The following is a 25,325-nucleotide window of genomic DNA, read 5'->3' on the forward strand; positions in this document are numbered from 1 at the left end:
TTTATTAGTTAGTTTGTTGTCATTTTCATGTATTTTTTACCACTGTAAACAAAATGATCAGAGGCTGTAAGTAAAACAGTGAGGAATATAAGGCTTTAGGAGGCAAACCAATGGGCCTTTAGGCCTTGAGGATGGCTAGTTTGCTTGCCCAAATTTTTTCCAATGAGTTGACCTCCCACAACCACAATTGTTAGCTCAAAAATCTCTTAAATATCTCTGCAACCACAAAGTTTTAGTGACAAAAATCCAAAATTCATCAAATCAGAGATAGAAGTGAAGCAAATGAGGGTAAAATGGGGCTAAAAGAGGGAACACTAGGGCTAGAATGAGGCCTAGGGGCTAGGAGTGTTGAAGAATGTAACTAGTGTCGGTCTTCATAATTGTATTTGAGTCATGATGTAATTTATTTATCAAATAAAAGAAAAATGATGTTTTATTATTTAAGAAATAGACTTATTAAAGCATGGGTTTCATGCTCGGGTCAATTTTTTATAGGTCAATGCCTCCATTGTAGGTTGGTAGGGGTTATGTCAAGTGTCCTTGTCCATGTCATAATGTAAAAGACCCTTCTTGGGCTTCATTTGTCGTGAAATAAATTTATTTTTATGTAAATTAGGTCTTTTAGGCCTCCTCCACCAAGTCAGCCTCAAATAAGGACAAGTCAGCCTAATTGAGGGGCAAAAACACATATATAAAAGCAAGGCAAAATTTCAGAAGTACAAGAAAAATCAAATTCTAGAAGTGCAGGCAGGATGAGAAGTGTAGGCAGGCCGAGAAGTGTAGGGAGACCGAAAAGCGCAGGCAGGCCGAAAATTTCAGAAGTGCAGGCAGGTCCGAAAGTCTGAAGAAGCCGGTGTCGAAATTTCTAGGTTGTTGCTGGGCTATAACTGCTGAACAAAAGGAGAATATTGAAAGTTGTTGTTTCACACTGGAAGCTTGACTTGGTGGAGGAGGAAGGTCTATTGGTCTAGGGTCTTGGTCTATGTCATCTTGATTTGAATCTACGGAAGGAAGAGTTCTGACTAGGTTCCCCCTATAAAAGGGTTTTAGCCCTGGCTGAGTGCCTGCATATAGTGTCCTTGATCTTCATGTTTTTTACTTTCATAATCGCTTGATGGAAAGAAGATAAAAGAAGAACATAATAAAGAACATAAGCATATCACAAGTAATTATCAATATAAGAAAATCTTTCTGCCTTTTTGATTTTCTAAAAGGGAGAGGGAAACGACTTGAGGGAGATGCCTTGTAGGCCTAGGTTAGGGCAGAAAAGGGACCGCGACACCTAAGGCAACCCTACTAGAGGTTGCTGCAAGGGTGACTAGGCTTGCCAAGAGGGGAAAGGAAGGCAACGAAGGAGAGAGGAGGCTCACATAGAGAGGGAGACTACTCACGAAGGGAGGATAAGGTGAGCAAAGAGGAGCCTAAGGCCTTGGGAGGCCTGCGATAAGGGTTAACAACCCTCTTGGGTTGACGACAAGGGCCAAAGAGGCCACGACAAGGCCTAGAAGGCCAAGTTACACTTGTGATTCAACACGAAGGGCAGAGGAGGCTGCTACAGGGGTATGAGAGGGCTTCGCTAGGCCTAGAAGGCCTAAAAATATTTCGAATCCCTTGCAAAATAAAAAAATTGACCCAGATCTTCAAAAATCACCCCAAAATGCCGAAAATTCGTCTTTGAGGGCTAGCAACTTCCCTTCATGCTTGTGCATTGAGCTTGGAGGGTAACCAGAGGCTAGATCTTGCCTTCATAGGCCTAGATCTGCCTCAAAACCCCAACGATTTCTTCTAAAAGGGCTAGATTTCTCACTTGGGTGAGAGAAACGCTCACAAAATTTTGATATAGCTTGAGAATTTACTTGCACAAATAAAATAAAATTTTTCCCAAAACCAAATATATACAAAAAATTGAAAAACCCCAAAACCCGAATTGTTGTAAAACAAGGGTTAGAAATAATTTACAAAATTATTCTACAAAATTATTTACCAAGTATTTACAAATATACAATGCTTGAAAATTTAATTTTTGAGAAATAAATCTTGAACCATAGCAGTTGATAATTTTTTCTTTTGAAAGATTGGAATATTGGCCACACACCTTTCTGCAAAGTTAGAATACCATATAAAAATCCTAGAACCCAAAGATAGTTGGCTCTTTCCCAAATTCTGTGAACTTGGAGCCCAAGGGCTAGTGTACTTGAATCATATCACCTAAGATAAAAGTTAATTTTACCAATAGAATGTCTTATGACCGACAAATGAAATAACGAATGATATAACAATTCAACACAATATAGGATTAACACATAACTAGCACGTACACAAGATCAATGGAACAAGAACACCATGAACTGAACCTCAAAGTCTTTCTATTATGATATTAAAACGTTCTGAGCAGAGAAATGGCTTGACACCAACGTTACAAATTTACATCATCTAGAAAATAGCCCAAGATCATCATGCTATGAGAAGCAAAATGACTTCTATTTATAGAGAAATCCTCCAAGTGGAAAATAACGACTAGTTGGCTTGATCCCCATCAAAATAATCTCAACTGTTGATAATAATTTGATCATCTTTTAATCTCTGCTATTGAAAATATTTATTTTGAGGAAAAATTCAAATTTGACTTAATTTTTTTTTTTTATTAATCCAAAAATTAATATTTTGGATTAATTTCCTCAAAAGTTTGACTTTGACTTAACCACCAAGGTCGAAAGGCTTAATTTTTCTTAAAATATCCATTTTTTCCTTGGTGGGGGACCTCCAAAATTTGACTTTTCTTTGACCCACGAATTTTTTGATTATTTTCCACTTGGAGAAATTTTAATTTCTCTATAATTATTTTTGACTCTAAATTAATTAATTTTCTGGCTTAGGATTTAATTTTAATTTAGCCAGAAAAATTAATTAATTGACACAAGAGGGGATTAATATTTTTTCCACTCTCAAATACTTTAGCCATGGTGTCTAAATATGAAGGATCATGCACTCAAATATTTTTTACATCAAATATTACAAATAATTCAAACTTCAAAGGGGGAATACATTCGTTATAGACCCTCAAAATAATTACCCAATTCTGCGACACAATATGATCTAGTATAGACCAAGTGATTTGTAATAAAATAATTTAGCCAAATAGCTTAAATTATTCCTGTTACCAACCATTTTATGGGTAATATCCTTAGGAGAATTTGTTTCTCGAAGATGGTCCTCAGTCAGAATCTAATAGCCCCTTACAGCTATCAGCTAGTTCATTGTGCCATTTTCTCCGCCATCTGAGCCAGCCATGTTGTCCCTTGCCGATATGCGATGATCGTATGTTTGTAGGCGAGCCTCTCGAATCTAAAGGTATGCCTTGTCTTTTTGAAATTGAGTATTGTAGTTTGCTTATCATGGACACTTCTAGGCATGAATTAATGTGGGGATTCAGCGGAAAGAATGGGTTAGGTCTGTGCTTTTTCCCCTAAACCCCTTCTAGGAATTAACCTTGGATTCTTGTCCCGTGGGATTTCTTTTACTGACCATTTGGTTTCAGGGATGGTATTTCACAGGAAACTTCAATTACCCTCTTTCCAGTCATTATTGCCCCATCCATCATTTTTCCTGCCTGGGTCCACATTGCTCCATTGGGTCCACATAGGGTCAACTTGGCCCTTCCCCTTGGCCACACCTTGGGTCATGGCTTGGAATGAAGCCCAGAGGTTAATGTAGCTAAAAATAAAGTTAAAAGCATATATATGGCCACATTCAAGAGGAAAAGTACCACAAAATGCAAAATATGCCCGGGACAAAAACATTCTAGCACGTGAGCAAAAATGCAATACATGAGCTCTACCCCATTATCATGACCATCACCTTGGTTCCTACAAGTTCTATGAGAGCCTTCTTCATCACATAGGAACCCATGATTGTCCCAACAGCTGGTGGGCGATGAACCGCCCCACCTTAAAGGGGGAAATTCATTGCTATATCTTATACATCATGCTCTAACCCCTGAGCCCCAAGTAGTTAATCAAAGAAAATCATAAAAAGGAAAAAATGCATAAAAGAAGGGTGGGAAAATCGAGGCCAAGGCACCTCATGTACCACGATTGCTCCCTCCTAGATATTAGGAACCCAAGTGTGGGCTTCCCTCTTGTTAGCTACCCTTGTACCCTAGCATGTGACCCAGGGCTGCCCCTTCTCATTCCCTATTTCATTCACCTATCTGCCACATGCCACCACCTTTTGACGCATGTACCTTGACTATATTATGCCCTTTAGAGGTAGAGACCACCTAATAGGGTGCTTGGTCAACCCATTTGAAGTTTAGGAGACATTGGCACATCTTGAAGCCCATTGTGGAAGGGTAGGCCATTATGAAGTCCCCACATGTGGTCCATAATTAGGTAAGCTCATTTACTCGATTTCTCTAATGACTTGTTGTACTGGAAGGCTAGGGTATGCATTGGATCTTTTCCAGGATTGCAAATGGTTTCCATTTGGGGTTTGGTCTCCCTATACGGGGCCCTAATCCTCTGGAGGGCTACATTGGCACATGTAGGGTGAGCGTTGAGAACCGTGTGAACTATCCAAGAAAAAACAATAAAAGCCTTGCATAACCGTGTGAACCATCCACGTTCTCTCAGATCTGCTCGCGATCCATGGTGGATACATGCCCAAACCTCCACGGATCCACACATGATCCTTTCCGGATCTGTGGATCGGGCAGCAGGAACCATGGATTGGGTCCCCACGGATCCAAATTTCCAGGAATCGCCAACAAAAGGCGAAATCGAATGCGCGGTTCCGCCGAAGGATTGGTGGTGGTTCTGCCTCCAAAACCTTGTTGGGGGGGACGGTTCCTGCAACACTAGGTTTAAGCCTTGGCTGAGACTCTGAGTGCCAACTTCTTGTGTCATTGATCTTCATGCTTTTGATTTGATGATTGCTTGATGAGAAGAAGATAAAGAACATAAAGAAAGCTAATAAGAATAAAAAATAAATATCACAAGTAATAGTCAATGAGAAACAAAATTATTTGTAAGACAAATTATTTCTGTATGACTAAATTTTCTGTTTATGTACATCACTGTGTCTAAGACTATTGTACTAAGACCATGAACTCCCAAACCCAACGTTTCTTTCACATACTTATTAGTCAACTACATATTAGTCATATCCTAGTCAAACTTATATAACTGACTTTCTGAATATGAACAACTCAAAATTGGGAGATTTAGGTGAGAAGCCAGTTAATTCAAATAACATGTATGACCGTTGTTAGATGGATTGTTGTTTATTTTAAGCAGTTATTAGCTATTATGGCATTCAACATGGGTATGACTTAATATTGATCTTACATTGGCATCTAGTCCTAGTTTTGCTTTCCTTGTGGGTTTCTTGCTAGCAGAGTGATGGATAGTGTGTTGCTATGATGATAACATATGGTTGTATAAAAAAAAGAGGAGAGGGAAAAGGAGACAATGGCTATCTTATGGGTACAATACCAAGGCACATGCATATTTTTTTTTTAAATTTCATGGATCTTTTATTGCACATTATTAAGTTTGTAGCTTGTCCTATCCTTTATGTGTTTTTTCAAGAATTCTAGCAATGTTGTTGATTGGTTTGGATAGGTGATACCATTATTATGACCTTGAATGACACTTGCAACAATGGTTCAACAAGCAAAGTTTTTGTCTATTTGTTTTGGTTGATAAATGGTCCTTTGTTTAAAAGTTGGCTCTGCCTTTGACTTAGATGCCACTATTGAGGAGTATTGGTTGGGCCAAAAAAACTTAAATCGTGCACTTGGCCTCATCAATTGAGAAACATTTCCTAGAACAATCTACCTAATCTTAAAGAATGAGAGATATCACAAGAATTGTCTACATTAACATGATAGCATGTTTTTGTGGGGTTTGAACCTGGGACTTTGTGAAGTAAGCTTACTTGATTTACCACTGCGGACATCCTTCTTAACAATGTTTCTTTCCCCTATCTTTGTATCACATTCTATTTGTTTTCACATAACCTAGCTATGAGTTAACCTTTTAATTTCCTTAAAATAAATCGTTCTAGGTATCTCTCAATTTGTATTATGATAGATGTATATATGGTACTTGTCCTTTGTTGACAACTTCGGTTGTGGTGAAATTAGTAAATTCAAAAGAGCAATTTAAGATGAATGCTTGGTAGTCTTACTCTTAATTGATCCTCCAAATTTTCATATTTTCACATACTAATTTTTTTGTGATATCTTGAATTTCCAGAGATTTTTATAGTGGAAGGAGAATCGGCAGGAGGTAGTGCAAAACAAGGACGAGATAGGCGATTTCAGGTCATACTTTTTAATCTTTATACTCAGATCTTGGATTGTTGGTACCTTGACATGTTTGAAAACATTCTTTGGTGAAATGGCTTTAATAAATCTTGCATTCAAATTTTAAATGTATATTCAATATAATAAGTCCATATATATAGTTCACTGTTCCTTTTGAATATAGAGCTAAGGGATTAAATCAATGATTTTAAAGGAGAAAAAAACAATTAAGGAGTGTTTACTTGACTTCAAATCAAACATTTAGCCTTACTGCCCAAGTAGCAGGGCACATCTCTTGGGGGCTCCATGTTAGTATCCTGCTTGTTGAACGCGTGGCATGCTATGACACATGTTTGGCACTATTACTGATATGATTAGCAGGGCTGCAAAGGTCTATGCAGCCTGCTAAAATGGGCGACAGAGGATAGGGGCACATTGTCACCTTGGCTGAAACCCCCACTCTTTAAACCCAACTTTCCCTGAAAATGCTAAGGGAGGGTTGCCAACTAATACTCCAATCAACCACGATAAGACCAATGCCTTCTTTGGGGTCAAATGGTGAGGGGCAGGAGTTAATTATTGGCCTTCCTACTGGTTTTCTGTGTGTAAATCTGAAACTTAAACTTAAAACCAACAAAATGGTACACTCAAATGTACAAGATATAACATATAAGTAGTGAAAATGAGTGTACAGAAATTTTTCTAACCAATTCTAAAGTTATTTCTGAGTTTAGAGCAGTTGTAGTGGGGTTTTAGTACAAATTTGGATGCTGCCCTGTAACTACAGATTGTAAAATTTGAAGAGAAGTACATGGACAATGATCAAATTCCCCTCAAAAGACCACCCAATTAGTACCAAGGCACTCTAGATCAAAGATCTAGAGGTGGGGAAGCTAGGAAGGGTTAGATTGACCTTAATAGATATTGAAAATTGTTAAGTGTGCTGAATCTTGAATGGGATCTAAAATTATACTTTCTCCATGTGAAGTCCATTGAGGTTGGTACCATTCTCAAACATCTTGAAACAATTAACGTTATTGTGAAAAATTTAAGTAGAAGGATAGAAAAGGAAAAATAAAGAAAATGCCAAACAAAGGAAAAATAAAGGAGAATGTCAAACAATATTCACATTTATGAATTTAATACTGACCATTAATGGCTAGATTTTTGGCCTTCAGTTTTAACATTTTATTGTTTTCTATTATACACATTTGATTTTTTAAGTGCCTTAGTTGCAAACGTATGGAATCAGCCAGTTCGGCAATTTAAGTCTGGTTTGTATAGAAGCCGCCTTTTCGAAGTTGCAACCCTCAACTGGATTGGTATGGCCCTGAAATGGGTTGGACCTATAACCACACAATCTAGCAGGGCCCTAATGGGGGAAAACCTATGGGACAACTTCTAAACTAAGTGACAACAATAGGACAATGACCCACTGTCACCACAACAAGGTACCCTGCGTTTTATAGACTTTCACTGATGGGAGGAGTCTTGGTATGATTGTGATCACCTATAATAGATATTCTAGGTTTGAAGGTTCAAGGCACTGTTGATAATATCGGCGATATATCGGCGATATTCGGAAATATCGCGATATTTTCGGCAAAACGATATATCGCCGAGAAAATATCGCGATATTTTCTGTTTTGAAAATATCGCGATATTTTCAAAATATCGGCAAATATCGGAAAATATCGGCAAAATATCGCGATATTTTGAAAATATCGGCAAAATATCGGCTATATTTAAAAATTTGAAAAAATTATTTTTTATGCTTGCCGATATTTGCCGATATTTTGCCGATATTTTTGCCGATATTGCCGATAAGATATTTTCTGGACCCTCGCCGATATTTTGCCGATACCGATATTTTCAACACTGGTTCAAGGTGATGGAGCTAGAGCTCATTCAAAGAGAGGCTCAATAAAGGTACGAGGCTTCAAAGAAGAAAACCACTCTCTAAGAGAAACCCTAGAAAAGAAGGTACAAGACCTAGGGTTTTGAGTTTTCTCGATGGTAACACGTATTCACAAGGTCAAGTCCCGAGAGAAGAAAAGGTTTGTTATGAGTTATTCCAATGAATACCGAGCTCATACAACTCGCAAAGAACTCCCCGAGGTGAGAGAGATAGACCTAGGTTTTCCCTCTTGGAGTAACACCTATGGCAGGAGATTTTATGGATGAAACTCGAGTGGATGCCCACTAAACTTCGATCATAGGTAGCCTAGACCTTGAGCTTGATGCTTTGACCCTCAAATTCGCGAAAAAATCACCTCCCTAAAATTTCTCTGCAAGCCCTATATTTCCGCCCTACTTTTAGGGGACTGAAATTTAGGAGGAGAAAATATGGAGAAAGAGGATTTTGATCACCGAAATTGTTGGACTAGTGCCTAGTCCTTTGGTAAATGGAGTCTTGAGATGCTTAAGATAAGATAAAACGTCTTCTAAGGAGGCTCGAAATCGATGCCCTATGTACCAATTTCAAACATTTACCCTCTTCAAGATATAATGAAGTTTCATGAAGAATTCAAAGACATTCATTCACTGGGAACATTCATTTCATGCCTTGCATTGGATAACATATGGAACACTGTTAAAGTTGGAAACTAGGGCCAAATTCCACTTTGGACTACTCATTTGATGGATATAATTATTGCACTGAATTCCTCTTTCCGTGAGGACCAAAATCGACCTAAAGATCACTAAATTTGGACAAGGAGAAATGCATTTTTATAGTAAATCCCACACATGTATAAATTGTCAAGGTCGACTACACCATCATGTAGGCTCATGAAGCCTAAAAGACGTGTCTTTTCGCCCACATGGATTTATATAAATAAGAGTGACCTTGAACCTCATTTGGCACCTCATCAACTCAACTCATTCTTCTCTCTCATATGATTGGTTTGTACAACTCATTGGGCAACTCTTCTTCTCACATGTGTGGCTAAAAGAGGATGAATTTCAGATCTGATGCAGGGTTTGACCAATGTTGACTTTGACTTTCTTGACACCTTTTGACTTCGATTTTCAGGGAGAATTTCTTGCTTAGCAGGCCACATTTATTGGCATAGGAACCGAGATTTTCTGGGTTGGGTGACCAGCGCATTGACCATAGCAAAAAAGTGCAAACTTTGACCAATTTTGACTGATTGTTTTGGGACTATTTTGGGCTGACTTTGACCAGCTAAGAAGGCCGAGTTTGGCAACCTTTGACCAAGATCAAGAAGAGGTGCTTTGACCATTGATGGAAAGGTATGAATTTGGCAAAGAAACCTTAAAGATGCATTTACTCTTGGATTTAGGTTAGATGGTCTCTATCAAGTTGGAGGAAGTCCTTTGGGAGCTTACTTCTCTACAATGTGAATTATGGCACCGAAGATTTTCTCACTTACATTATAAAGCCTTAGCTGGGGTAAGGAAGATGGTTACATGTATGCCCAAATTCAATATGAACCATGAAGGTGTTTGTCAGGGTTGTGTAGTTGGGAAACTTACAAGGGGACCATTCCCTTCTGGTGAAAGCAAGAATACCAATATTGTTAAATTGGTCCATTCCTATCTATTTGGTATATTGCTTGTAACATCGTTGGGAGGATACTTATATTACGCAATCTTTGTAGATGACTTCTCACTCAAAACATGTATCTATTTCTTAAAGAAGAAGGATGAAGTGTTCAATTGGTTCTGTTCTTTCAAACCATTGGTGGAAAATCAAACGGAAAAGAAGATCAAGATATTGAGGACCGACAATGGAACTGAATATGAATCAAATGAATTCAATGACTTTTGCAGATAGGCTGGCATTAAGAGGGAGACAATTGTTCCATACACTCCTGATAAAAATGGAGTTGGTGAAAGGAAGAATCGAACAATCATGGAAGCCACCCATGCCATGCTCCATGATGAAAGTCTATTGAAGTTCTTATGGGGAGAAGCTGCCAACATTGCTGTGTATGTTCAAGATAGGAGCCCGCATCAAGCATTGGATTTCAAGACACCCGAGGAGGTTTTTTATGGGGAGAAGCTCCCAACACTGTCGTGTACGTTCAAAATAGGAGCTCGCACTAAGCATTGTATTTCAAGACACTTGAGGAGGTTTTCACTGGTAATAAACCTGATGTTTCTCATTTAGAATATTTGGTTGTCTCGTGTATTTCATGTGCCTAAAAGGAAAAGAAACAAGTTGGAAGTATCTGGGAAGAAAGGTAAGTAATCAATCATGGTGAAATAATCTATGTGCTTGGTCAAAGAGATGTGGAAGTAAGCTGTGATGTCACCTTTGATGAAGATACTACCCTTGTTAAAGCCATAGTCCTCCCCTCCCAAGGAAGGATGATGATGATGTTGCGGAAAAAAAAGATGAACCTCCATCGGATGAGCTTATGACCGATGTTGAAGGCCCGATGGATCCCATTGATCCACCTGCTGGTGATCCCTCTGCCTCAAGGAAAACACCTTTGTAGCTCAAAAATACTCTCGAGGATGCTGAAAAACATACTGCTCTAAGAGGGACATTTCACAAAAGTAAGAATTCAAATAGGTATCAAGGGTACTTGGATGCTATGAGTTTGTTCAAGTTGAACCATGCACGTTCGAAGAAGCTATAAAGCACCAAGTCTGGAAGGATGCAATGAATGAAGAATATGAATCTATCATGAATAATGATGTCTGGGACGTGGTGCCTAGAACTAAGGACAAGTCTGTGGTCATCTCAAAATGGCTATAAAAAATTAAACACAACGCTAATGGGAGTGCTGAAAAATATAAGGTCAGGTCCATTGCTCAATGCTTCTCTAAAAAGGAAGGAGTGGACTATGACGAGATATTTGCACCAATTGCTCGATATACCACTATCCAATCTATTATTGCTCTTGCTGCCACTCAGGGATGGAGCCTACATCAAATGAACATTAAGACTACTTTCTTGCATGGCTCGCTTAAGGAGGAAGTCTACTTGGAACAACCTTAGGGGTTCGAAGTACAGGATCGAAGGATATATGTATGCAGGTTGAAGAAAGCCCTTTATGGGTTGAAGCAAGCCTCTAGGGCTTGGTATGAGAGGATTGATAACTATCTTATGAAGCTTGGATTTACAAGGAGCTATGCTGATCCTAACGTATACTTCAAGGTTGAAAAGGCCATGCCCCTCATTTTGGTCCTTTATGTCGATGATCTCTTTCTGACTAGGGCAGACCCTCTCATTTTTCAATGCAAGATGGAGTTGACTTCTGAGTTTGAGATGAAGGAACTAAGATTGATGCACTACTTCCTAGGCCTGGAGGTCTAGCAAAAGCCAGGCAAGATTTTCCTTTCTCAAGGAAAATACATTGTGAAGCTACTAGAGAGATGTGGGATGGTGGATTGCAAATTTGTGTCTACTCTGATGGAACTCAACTTCAAGAAGCTACGTAGAAGTGCTGCTGGGCCTGAATTGGCAAACCTTTCGAGTATCGACAACTTGTGGGGGCCCTGATGTTCTTGGTAAACTCCCATCCGGACATATGCATCGGTGTGAATACATTGAGTCAATTTATGGTGTAGCCTCATCAAGTACATTGGATTGTTGCTAAGAATCTCTTAAGATATCTTCGTGGCACAATCAACTATGCGCTGAGATACATTGCCAAGAATTTGAGGCTACGTGGATATATTGATGCTCACTGTGCTAGCATTGTGGTGGATCGAAAGAACACATCAAGATGTTGCTTCTCATTGGGGTCTGCCTCGATTTCATGGATGAATAGGAAGCAGAAATCGGTTGATCTAAGCACCGCCGAGGCCGAATATATTGCAACTAGTATGGAATGTTGTGAAGTTGTTTGGTTGAGAAAGCTCTTCAGTGAGTTATTTGAGCACATGTTGGATACCATCGTGATTGATTGCGACAACCAAAGTGGGATTCACCTTTCAGAGAATCCCGTGTTCCATGATCGCTCCAAGTACATTGATATCGGGTGCCACTTTATCTAAGATATGGTACAACATGGAGAAATAAGGCTCCAACACATCAAAACCAATGAACAGGTTGCTGACATCCTCACGAAGCCCTTGGGGAAGGTCAAATTCTTAGCCTTCCTAGAGAGACTTGGAGTCGTGGAAGGACCCTCCCATGAGTGTCTTGATTGAGTTTGGACATTGAGCTCTGGGAGCTCCTGGGGGTCTTGGGGTACTTCTTGGAGCAATGAACGACCATAGGGTGAGTGGTTCACTTGCCCCTATAGTTGCGTTGTGTACACAGTGAGTGGTTCACCCTCCCCTATGATTGATGATACGTGCATAGGATGAGTGGTTCACCATCTCCTATGTCATATGAGCAGGATGAGTGGTACACATTCTCCTGCGGATGCCCCAACATATATCCTACCCATGTAGTTTGGGACTCATGGGAAGTACCTGTCATCTGGTGAATGAGTTCAGAAAAGTGGATAGGGACGCATATTGTACTGCCGTAGTCCCTATGTCTATAATGCGTGGTGTTTAACAACTTGATCTAGGATCAAGTTTTATTGGGGTTCTACCCTTGCACTGACTTTTGCCAGTGGAGAGTGGTAAGGTCTTGTGACTTACTCTCATTCGATTCTTCTTCATTATCTATATCAGTGTTCAACAGAGTTGAGACGAGATACAAAGATGGTTCATGATGATAGGATGGCATGATGATCAATGATGATGGATGGATTGGCAGGGAATGTTAAAATTGGTAACTAGCGCCAAATTCCACTTTGGACTTCTCATTTGATGGAGATGATGATTGCGTTGAATTCCTCTTTTGAATTTATGCCCACATGTGCAAATTGTCAAGGTCGACCACATCATCATGTAGGCTCATGAAGCCCAAGAGACATGTCACTTCACCCTCAACGACTTGTATAAATAAGAGTGACCTCCAACCTCATTTGGCAACTCATTCACTCACACATTCTTCTCTCTCCTTCTCTAATTGGTTCATACAACTATTGGGCATACCTTTCTCTCACATGTGTGGCAAGGAGGACAAATACCCTGGGCAGATTATAGGTTCAAAATTTCAGCGCTGTTGCAGGGTTTGACTAACTTTGATCAGGCACTTTGACTTGTCCTTTGACCGCGATTTTTGTGGGAAAATTTCGTTTTTGGCAGGCCATACTGTTTGGCACAGAAGCTGAGAATTTTTGGGCACTTTGAACTGTGTTGACCGCAGGCCTGTTTCAACAAAGAACTTGACTTCAGTTGACCAAGTTTGACTGTTGTTTGGATGACTTTTTGACTGCTATTTGACTAGTTAAGGAGGCCGAATTTGACTTCCTTTGACTGAGCCCTTTACATATTCAGTAACATCATTCTCCATGAGAATTAGATCGATTCTCTTCTTCCATGCAAGGTAATTCGAGGTCCCAACCTATTTATTGTTCTTCTTGTAGAATGAAGTCATTTGATTTGAGGTTTGAGACATAAAAATATAAAATACTTACTTTGTCAAGTGAAGATGCTCCTTTGATGATGATATCTTCAACTTGATGCCTTCTTGATAATTTTCATAATTGAAGATGCCTTGTTGAAGATGATTGCTTCCTTGATGATGTCTTCGTTCTTCTTCTAATGTAAGGGAGATAATTTTGAGTTCTTTGATGATGAAAAGCTCTTCTAGCTTTCCTTGGATGTAGAGTGTAGAATGTGGAAACTTTTCAAGATGCTTCAAATGATAGAGTCCTTCTTTGAATGGAGTTAGGTCCAATGTTGCAGGAAGCGTCCCCCCCCATTTCCAAGGCTCGAAGCGCGTCCCATGCGGATGCGTCCAGGAAGCGTCCTTGGAAGCGCGCTTCCAAAATTCGCAAGCACACTTCCTCCTGTTTTGGACGCTTCCTGGACACTTCCGCTTGTTTTGGATGCTTCCTGGATGCTTCCGCCTGTTTGGGATGTTTGTTTTGAGTAGAAATGCAAAAGTAAATAAATAAATATATATATATATATATATATATATATATATATATCTATAGCAGACTCTTCCGAAGGCACTTCGCTTCCTAGATTTTTGGAAAATGACGCTTCCGCGTCCCTGCTTCGTCTCCGCTTCGTGTAACATTGGTTAGGTCTTTGAGGTCTTCTTTTTCTTGTGATGATGTGATCCTTGTCCTTGTGATGTGATATGTACTCCTCCTTGATGCTCTTGATGATTTGATGTCTTTGATGCTTCTTAGTTCTCCTTGATGATCTCCTTGTGCTTGACCTTGTGTATTCTTCTTCAATTGGATGATCTTCTCCATGCTACCTTTCCTTGTTGTAGTAACCTTAACGCTGATACCTTGTTGAAAAATCTAGGGGCAACTTAATTAGGTGATTTCTCTTACTTTGATACCTGCTTGTGATATATTTTTACTTTAGTTGATTAGCTTCCTCTTTCACTTGATTACTATTATGTTCTTATCATCAAACAACTACTAGACTAAGAAGATCAAATAGAGAAGAGGACAAAAAATGTAGGCTATAAGTTAGGGCCAAAACCTATTCTCTTGAGAGGAAAACCCACAAGAACTCTTTTCTTCTTATAGAACATCAATTGACAAATTCCAAGATCCATGACCCTTGACAAAGACCCCTCCAAGACCAAGTCAACCTTCCTTCTTGATGAGCTTTCTTTACACAGCTTACAACAACAAACTTTGACCTTCCAACAACTTTTCTAACAACTTTGACCCCCACAACTTTTTTAGCAACTTAAACCCGAACAACTTCTGCAGGAACTTCGATCCCAACAACTTCTCTAGCAATTTCCACCCCAACAACTTCTCCAATAACATCGACCCCAACAACTTTTCAAGCAACTTCGATCCAAACAACCTCTCCAACAACTTCGATCCTAACAACTTTTCCAACAACTTCGACCCCAACAACATCTCCACCTACTTTGACTTAGTAGTTTCAGATTTCGTTGCACATGAGAGAGGGTGAGAGCGAGAGAAAGAGAGAGAGAGAGACCCAAAAACTTCGACTGGAGCTTCTGTCTTGAACTTCGCTTTCCTTAGGACTTCTTATTTTAAGATCGAACTTCTTTTCTTGCTTCTTCATATGTCTTGTGTGTGTTCTTCAATGTAGGTTGAATGCCTCTTATATATAGGCTTTCTAGGGGTAGGAATTCCCTCCATGAGGCCAACTTGATCTTTCATGTAGGCTGACTTGTTGCAACTAGGTTGACTTGTCTTGGAGGGACTTTTATGACTCAAATGAATTTCTTTTTACATAATACAAAATTCCCAAATGGGTCTTACATATTACAATGACTCAATTGACTCCTAGACTTTATGACAAAGCCCTATAAGCACTCAATGTGTGCTTGACCTATAAATAAAATGACCTTGAATAGGAAACTCATGCTTCAAAATAATAATAATAAAATTTCTTTTTCTCTTTTTATCAAATACATAAATTATGATTACATTAGACATTATGAAGGCTGAACCTAGCTACACTTTTCAATTGGAGGTGACTTGGATGAGGGTTTGATTTGACATTTTTTGTGGCAATTTTTGTCTTGGTCATGGTATTCGATATCTCATTTTGATTTGATTCTTTAAGAGGAGGATTGTTGCATTTTCTTCATTGTGGGGTTTATTGAAAATGTAACTATGATCGGTCTTCATAATTGTCTATGTACTTATATCATTGTATATTTAATTTAAAAGTGTAAAAGAAGGGAAAGAAAATTATTGTTAAGCATGGGTTTCATGCTCAAGTTATTTGTCATTAGGTCAAGCATTCATTTAATGCTCCTAGGGTTTACATGAGTCAAAGAGTCCGGTCACATTGTAAAAGACCCATTCAGGCATTAGTATCAAGAGAAGAAAATATATTTTGTGTCTAGAAGGCTACCAAGACCAAGTCGGCCTAGAGAGGCCTATTCGAGCCTCTCGGAGAGGCTATATAAAGGAAGAACTTTGACCTCATTTGATCATCATCAAGCACACAATTCTTGAGTTCGAGTTGCGGTTAGAAAGGAAGAACGAAGGTCTTAGAAGGCTAGAAGAAGTCTAGAAAGAAGAGTGCCAAGCCCTAGAAGAATTCAGATCTCTAAAATATCTCTGCTACAACTCACACGTACAAAGTATGCTAGGGTTGTCCATAGATCCGAAAATTGCAGAAGGTGTTACAACTCCTTAGTGGATAGTCGAGAGGCTAGAAGAGCCTTTGTTTGCTTCATTGCTCTTGGAAGATTTTGTTCTTGTGTTGAAGGAGAAGTATTGGTGGTTGGCTTGGTTCTTAGTGAAGTCTTGGTCTTCTATTTTGGGTCTTGGAAGCCTCATTTGAATTGATTCTATAAGAAGATAAATTCTTTCTGGGTTTTCCCCTTGGAGGGGTTTAGCCCTGGCTTGAAGCTTATGGATTGTGTTCATGCGTTTATGATTGTGATTGGCGTTTATTTGATGATAAGAACATAACCATAATTAAGAGGAAGAATATAATATCACAAATAACTGTCAAGAAAAGAAAAATCAAATTAAAAGTTTCCCTAATTCTGCCCTAATGGATTTCTCAACATGGTATTAGAGCAAGGTCGAAGGCATAGGCAACTCGAAGATCACTATTGTTTGGAATCAAAAGGGTTTCAAGTCTAGCAAAGGGATTATTTTTGTCTTGAAGATTGAGCCATCTACAAGAACCAAGCAAAAGACGACCATTTCTGGGCTATTATTGTGCAAGATATAGTGAGAATAAAACTCTAAAATAAAACCACAGTTCTGGGCTATTGGACCGAGGGTTATGAAGTGCTTTTTAAGGCTGAAAATCAATCTTCATGGCAAACAGTTTATTCTGAAGGAGATCCAAGAGGATTACTTGAAGACTCACCCTAGGCCTCAGAGTTTATGCTGTATTGACACAAAAATCCGAGACTAGCAATCACATTCCAGAGAAGGACAAGTTGTACCATAGTGGCTTATGAGCAATCCTACAATCCAATGCATAAATGACTACCTTGAAGAAGATAGAAGGTCGATTTTTTGGAAAGGCATTTGGCCTTGTTTTTATAACTCAAATTCAGTGATTATAAGAAGCCCTAACTAGAGGGCCAAAGTTGTCGTAAGAGCTACAAAAAGACTTACATCAGAGGAACCTGTGAGAAGATATCTTCAAGCAGTGTTAAGTATTTTGGAACTATTCAAGAAGTGGCAACAATGGATGCTGAGTTAGAGGGATTGTAGTAATAACTACATCAAAAAGTCAAAAAGGAGTAGCAACTTGTGTTGGAAAATGTAACTATGTTCGATCTTCATTAATGTACTTGAGTCATCATGAAATGTACTTGTCAAAAGAATAAAGAAAAGGATTTTTATTATTGTAACCATGACTTATTAAAGCATGGATTTCATACTTGGGTCATCATTATATTAGTAAAAGTCCCAGTTGTGAACTCCCAGGATTAACATTGAGTTTATAGAGTTATTGTACATTCAAAGAAACCCTTCTTGGGTTTTTGAATCATGTAAAAAGGTTTAGTAATGAGTCAAATATGATTTATGTATCCTCCACACCAAGGCGGCCTAGAAGAGATCAAGTCGGCCTAAGGATACCTATTCGACCCACAAGAAGCCTATACATACAATCTAGTTGAAGTCATTTGGAGTATCACATCTCAAGCTAGTTCGATATCTCAAGAGTAGCTGGGGAAGTACGAAGTTTGTTGCCAGGAAGCCAAAGGAAGTGCAAGTTTGGGGAAGTCTAAGGAGAGGAAGAAAATCGAACTTTTGGTGCCTCTCTCTCTCTGTTTTGTGCCCTAGATTGGGAGATCGAAGTCTTCCAAGTTTCACTGTTGCCAGAAGCTGCTTGATACCAGAAGCTACTGCCTAGTCGAAGTTGCTGGAAAGTGGTCGAAGATCTGGGGGGCTGACTTGGTGTGGAGGGAAGGTCTGGTCTTTGTCTAGGATAAAGAGTCTCAAAGAATACTATTGATAGGAAGAATTTCTTGACTAGGTTTTCCCCTCGAGGTTGGTTTTGCCCTAGCATAATGCCTACATCTTGTGTCTCTTGTTTTGTGATCTTCATACACATATAATATGGTAATTGCTTGATGAAAGATAAGATAATAAAGAAGTAAAAGAAGCCAACAAACTCACAAGTAATTATCAAGAAAGGAGAATCAAACCCTAATATAACTATTTTGATTTTCCAACATGGAATCAAAGCTAAGGTCAGAAAAAGTCGAAGATCACTTTGTTGGCATGGATTCTCCCTCTATGATGAACTACATAAGGATGGGTATCAACACTGTTGGAAGTTGGATCAAGATGGTTATCTACTACTTGTTTAACAAGGTCAAAAGTCAAGGATTGTTGGCTGCTCTTACAGGTTCTCTTAATGATGACAATGCATGGATCATTGATAATGGAGCATCGAGACACATGACAGGTGAAAGTAAACAACTTCATACACTATCAAAGGAGCCATCTTCTCATGCAGTGGAATTAGGTGACAACAAAAGCTATGTTGTTAGAGGCCTGGGATCAACATCGTTGAAGCTGGATAATGGATCAAAGCTGCATCTCAACAACATTCTATATGTTCCAGGTTTGAAAAAGAATTTTCTTTCTATTTCTTGTTTAGAAGATAAAGGGGAAATGATTTCTTTTGTTGATGGAAAAGTATTGGTTTGGGGAAAAGACTCTAGCATTGATAAAGCTAGGGTTATTGGAGTTCATGAAGGAAGTCTTTATAGAGTCATTACACCACCTCCTCAAGCTTTGGTTCATATGGAAATAAGTCCCATTGAGCTATGGCATAGGAGGTATGGTCATCTACATTATAAAGTCATCCCTACTCTTACTTAACTAATTCATGGTATTTGTAATATGAAGTTGGACCATGAAGGTGTGTGCAAGGGATGCTCTTTGGGAAAACATACAAGAAAGCCATTTCATAATAGTGAAACTAGGTCTAAAGAGATATTAGACCTTGTCCATTCCGATGTGTATGGGCCCATGTTTGACTAATCATTTGAAGGTCATCTCTACTATGCAACATTCATTGATGACCATTCTAGAAGGACATTGCTCCACCTCCTCAAAACAAAAGATGAAGTATTTGATAAGTTCAAGGAGTTTAGGGCCGAAATGGAAACCCTAACCAAAAGAAAGATAAAAACTCTAAGGTTTGACAATGGTGGGGAATACACTTCTAAGGAATTGATTGCATATGTCTAGCTATATTGAATCATAATGATTCTTGTTTTGGGTGATTCATCACTTGATAAAGCTACCCACCCCACTCATATTCTTAACTGATTTTGTAGAACCCTAGACAGGTTCTGGAAAACCCTAACCTAAGGGTTTGCTGATGTGAATGACTGAAACCATAAACTGCTTAGAGTTATTAAAAAATGCTATTTGAAGTTTTTGTTGATAATGTCATGTTTGGGATTTTGGTATGATAGGAAGAACTAACTTTTTAGGATTGAATGATAAAGTCTAAAATCCCGAACCTTTGAAATATTGGTAATGTAGAGTTTGCTATGTTTCTACATTGAAAGCCTAACTCATTAGGGTTTGGTGGAATGTGCAAGCAAGACCCTTATAATGTCTTAGAAGTGATTTCCTTGGTATGTGTGTGTTTGTTTGATCAAACCCCAGTCTAGTCAAGTTTGTTGTGTATTGATATTTATGAAGTTCGGTTTTGACTAACACATGATATGAAATGCCTATTCATGATGATGAACTCCTAGATGTGTGAGTTGCCCTGTTTGTCAGTGGTCATGAATCCTAGGATTTCGGAACAAGCCGTAGTCAAAATTTGTCTTTCTAGGATGATAATATTTGTGAAATTCTAGGGTTTTGGAGTTAAACCTTAGTAGAAGTGAAAATCACTGATAAATGATGACAATATGAGATTTGTGTAAGACTATTGAAATCTGAGTTTTAGTTGGGATTGATGTTTGATTGAAAATCTAGGGTTTGCAACTAACCCTAGTGGAAGCTGGTCATATTAATAACTAAGCTGTGATTGGTTTTGAGCAGTGTTCCACGGGGACTCGCCCCCCCCCTAGGGGTCTAGTTTCCTCGCTCCCCCGCGCTCCAGGGACTTGGGGACGAGTAGGGGACGTTTCCCCACGCTCCCAAAATGGAGGAAACTCGAGGGGACGTGCCAGGGAAACGTTTCCCTTCCCTGAGGGGACGTTTCCCCACGCTCCCAAAAAAATGGCCTTGCTTATAGTTTATGATTTAATAGACCTAAAGTGGTACAAGGCTACTCATGTTCTGTATGGGGATAACATCTTGTGCTGTCTTTTGGTTTCAACAAGCATTATTTTAGAGGGTTAGTATCATGGAAATTTGCTGGACCATATAACACATACATGAATTTTCCCTTTTAAAACTTCTCCTTTTTTTCTCAAGTGATGGTTGGATTACAGTGGGGAGATAACTGGAGTGACAGGCAAAGAATATGAGACATTCAGTTTGTGTTTTTAATTTGCATGACATTTGACATACAAACTATGGAAGCAGCACCTATGTCATGTGGGAAATAATTGGGTGGACTATAGACTAACATGCATTTACTGCAAGCATGACAAAATACTATGGGCAACAAGAAATCTCAGGAACTGTCGTTATATATGAATTTATACAGTTACAAAATTTACACAGAGCACAGTGGCTCAACTTGAATTCTCAGGTCTGAAAATTATTTTCACCCCTGAAATACACTGCTAGTTTGAAGTTTGAATTGCATGGAATTTCTCTAATAAGGTAGACAAATTATCCATGCCATCGTTGGTCACCCAAGTTGGTTCGCAGATGGTCATCCTGCAGTCAATGTCATTTGATAGTAAACTGTCAGAAACTCTTTCATGTGATCTTCTCATCTCTCCTGGAACTAAAACTCTTCTTTCAGCATATGGTGTATTGTCTATATTATATATAATATAACAAACTTTCTAGCTGTTGGATCCAATACAGCTGGACAACCCATTGTAGTTGCCCCTTCTATTGCCAATGCAGTGTTCCTGATCTGTTCATTTACCTTTTCACAGAATTCAGTGGCTACCTTATCAAGCTGAAGCTCTCCCTTTGTCTGACCAAAATCTAAATTAGAATTTGACCAAGCTGAATTAGAATTTTAAATTTATTATTTTATATGATATTATAAATTTGGATAATGTCAAATGATATTCATATCAATGATCATGCTTTGCAGCTTTTCAATTCAAACCAAATTGTCATAGTGGACTCAATTAATAAATTATATTTTATATTTATAAATTTTTAAGACCTTGACGCTCCCCCACGTTTCCTAAAAAATGGTAGGGAGCTTTTGCATAGGCTGCTCCCGCGCCCCCTCGCTCCCTCGCCCCCTCGTCCCGGAACCTTGGTGGAACATTGGTTTTGAGTCTTGAATGATTCTTTTGTATGAAATCTAGGATTTCTATGAAACCCTAGTGAGAAGTCTAACATATGAATTTTGAAAAGTTGTTAGATGCTTTGTAGATCTATATTTGTTTGAATTGTTTCTAGGGTTTGCTATATGTTGTAGTAAGGTATGTCATACCTTTGGAAGAAACATTGAAACCCTAGATGTAATGGAAGTTGTTATGATGTAGTCTAGGGTTTATGACAAAGTCCCTAGCAAGATGTTGAAGAGTATATGTCTCTTGTTTGTAATTAAGTCTGGGTATCTAATATGTATAAAGTTGAAATGATTCCATGATTTTGATATGGCTAACTTCATGTTTCTATAGATTTGGTTGTACTTGCTATCTAAGTTGTGCAGGTACACAATCTTCAATTTGGTGAAGATGCTTGTTGATGTGATAAGCATGATGAGGATGATAATAACTCTGATGAAATGGTTGGAAGCCACGAAAGATTCTCCGATGATGAAAAGAAGTAGAACTCCCTAAGTTAAGAGGGAGTTTGGATGAAATTTCCCTAGGTTAAGAGGGAGCTTGAATGGAAGGAATCTCCCTAGGATAAGAGGATGGTTGCGAGTATTCCTTGTATAGGAATGATTAGATCCTCTCTGTTTAAGAAGGGGTGACAGATATGATTCTTTGCTTCATGTGTCATGCATTAGACTAGGACTAATAGCCGTAAGTTTTAGTGAAGGCCATGAGTAGGAGAAGGAAATTGTAGAATGCATTTTGAGGTGCTGCTGAAAGAAGGAAAGCAGGATCTGATTGAAGAATATGTTGCTGCATATGAAGTAGGAAGGAAAGTGTATGATTGAGGAATGTTCTATCAAATATTCGGCTGATAGTCTTATTATGAAAAATTGAGAAGCAACATCAAGTTGTTTGGAAGACCCCGAAGGTTTATATTTGATTATGTACATATGAAAGTATTATTGATTGGGGTTTTGTTTGTACAGGTGAATCTCTCGAAGGTGTTGATAACATGGTAGTTGCAAATCAATTTGATTAGGAGAGATTGGTTATCCTTGATTTGTTGGATCTAAGAGTGTTGAGGCTTTGTGTTGATGTCTATGTCTTGAAAATCTAGAGTTAAAATGACCTTCATTACCACAACTGAAATAGAGTGGAAGATTACCTTTGCCTTTGTTGGTTCCTTTACAGATAGATTTCACTGCGTCTAATTTCTCTTTTTGATTTCCCATGGCCATGAACAAGCATTCTTCTTGATCATCATCAGATGCATCTTGATCACCTTCCTTTGATGAACTACTATCTTCCTTGGAATATAAAATTCTCTTCTTAAGAGATCTTCCCTTCCTATTTTTAGGAAATTTGCCTCTATTTCTATGTTCTTTTTGATCATTGCTATCTTTTGATTTCCCATATGGATATTTTGAAGCATAATGACCTTTTCTACCACACTTAAAACGTTTGAATGGTAGCTTACCTTTATGTTTTCTAGAACCTCTTTTCATCTTTCTCACTAATCGAGCTTCTTCTTCATCTGATTCAGTGATGAAGCAATTGTTGAGAAATATATAGGGCAAAATTAAATTGATTTCTCTTTACTTGAAAATTTCTTGTGATGTCTTTTTACTTATTAGCTTTGTTACTTAGTATTATGTGTGGGTACCATCAAACAACTAGCAAAACAAGAAGAACAAGAACACACAATATACGCTGCAAGCCAGGGTCAAAACCTCTCCACTTGAGAGGAAAACCTGGAAATCTCTTCTCTTCCTTATAGATTCTTCAATTGACGAATTCCAAGACCTTAAGACTGAACCCAATACCCTCCAAGACCAACCTCTTCGGATGATGTGCTAACCTTGATCTAGTCAAACCTAGTCAAATCTCTTCTAGTAGCACTTCTTCGACCTCCAGCTTCATAATTTCGGCCTCCACTGCAGATCTGAAATTTTTGTCCCCCCAATAGTTGCTGCTGCGACCCATGTGAGCCTCAATTTTCCTTCTGAGCCTTCCTTTGATCTTCGCTTGCCTTTCTCTGACTTCTGGAGCTTGAGGATGACCCTTGGTGACCTTCGCTTGACCTTCTTTCCTTATTTTCTCCAAGATCGAACTTGTAGATAGAAACCCTAGATCTGTTGCAGAAACCCTAGTCCTCCTTAGCATGTGTGAGAGAGAAATAGCCCAGCCAAAAAGTCTCCTTCGTGCTATTCCTTCTTCGCTGCCTTCTTCTTCCTCCTCGTTCACTAGAATGACAAAAATATTTTCTTTTCTAGTTACAATGTGCCCGAAGGGGTCTTCAACTTTTGACAATAACCCTTTTGACTTCTTGACCTTGGACAAACCCTAGAAGCACTCAATCAGTGCTTGACCTATAAAATAAAAGACATTGAGCATGAAACCAATGCTCCAAAAACAATAATAATAATTTTCTTTCATTTTACAATTTACAAGAATGAAAAGTACATTTCATATTTATGCAAACCGAACCTAGCTACACATTTTTCAACACTCCCTCTTTGTTGAAGTTTCTAAGTTTACTTAGTTAGAAACCCTCCATGCACTTTATCTGATTTATTCCTACCTACTTGTTATTTTTCCTTAACAAGTTATTTACAATGTAAATATTGAAGATAAACACTAGTGCATGCTCAGCATATTACAGATCAACAACTAAGAGAGACAAGAACAAACACACCATATGACACTATTATTTTTGGACTAATGTCCACGGAAAAACTCAACGCAGGAAAACCAGTGTAGCTATCTGAGGGTTTTCTTATTAAGCAATATCAAAGTACAATTTGGGTGCTGAAACTGGCCTACCCAACAGAGAATTTCCTTAGCAATAATACTTTTTCGTTTCTAACAAATCTACTGGCTGAAACCAGATAATCCTTCCGATAGCTACTCAGAACCAATCTGTGCTAGAAACCCCAACGTCTAGCCAATCTGGAATGTGTCAGCCTCTCCTAGCCCAGCGCTGGCCTTGCGTCAGCCTATCTTGGCCTGCGTCAACCTCTCCTAGCCCAGCGCTGGCCTTGCGTCAGCCTATCTTGGCCTACGTCAGCCCCAGGAGGCCCAGTCTGTGTCAGCTCTCTGAGCGTCTGCGTCAGCTATGCTGGCCCCTCTGGTGCTCTGCGTAGTACTTAGCTGCCTCCGCGTGGCCCTGCGTGAGCACTGGCTGCTCCTTCGTCTCTCTCTCTGGCTGCTCTACTGCTATCCCGACACTATCTTTGCCTCTCTGTCCCTCTGTACTCAATGCCCCTCAACTGCTCTCCTTATCACTGATTCTATCTCTCTTAGCAAACCCCGCTCTGGAGAATAGAATGACTGAGCACTCTGGTGTATCCTCCAAGTGACCCTCAAGCCTCCTCTTATACTTTTCTTGTTGACATGTCAACGACTGAGATTAAGTCCCTAATCAACAGTTAAGATTAGAACTGGCTTGATCCATGTCTTTTGGACCATTCTAACACAGATTCATATTAATACACATTAATATTTTATTTTCCCTAAGTTTAGACTTAGGGACTCCATTAAAAATATTAATTATTTTAATATCTCCCGATCTGTTTAGAATCTGCCCAAACCCTTTCTAGGTATTGGAGATCTCATGTGCGCCAACCTCTCCACCAAATTTCGTGGCTAGAGTACATCCGATGCTACCCCAAA

The 25,325-nt window shown here is 38.9% G+C and overlaps 1 protein-coding gene across 9 annotated transcripts in view; it reads left to right on the top strand.

The window, feature by feature from the left end:
- The window catches only part of LOC149237610 (DNA gyrase subunit B, chloroplastic/mitochondrial-like), a 396,014-nt gene that overhangs the window by 271,147 nt on the left and 99,542 nt on the right, over window positions 1-25,325 (top strand). For all 9 annotated transcript variants that reach the window (XM_089372714.1, XM_089372709.1, XM_089372710.1 and 6 more), the window contains one exon: window positions 6,258-6,325. In XM_089372714.1, the coding sequence (XP_089228840.1) occupies window positions 6,258-6,325 (68 nt within the window). The remainder of the gene's footprint in view (window positions 1-6,257; window positions 6,326-25,325) is intronic.

The sequence above is a fragment of the Pinus tabuliformis genome, chromosome 8, assembly GCF_031772625.1.
Source record: "Pinus tabuliformis cultivar Carrire ecotype Pingquan chromosome 8, CPIR1, whole genome shotgun sequence".
Taxonomy (NCBI): Eukaryota; Viridiplantae; Streptophyta; class Pinopsida; order Pinales; family Pinaceae; genus Pinus; species Pinus tabuliformis.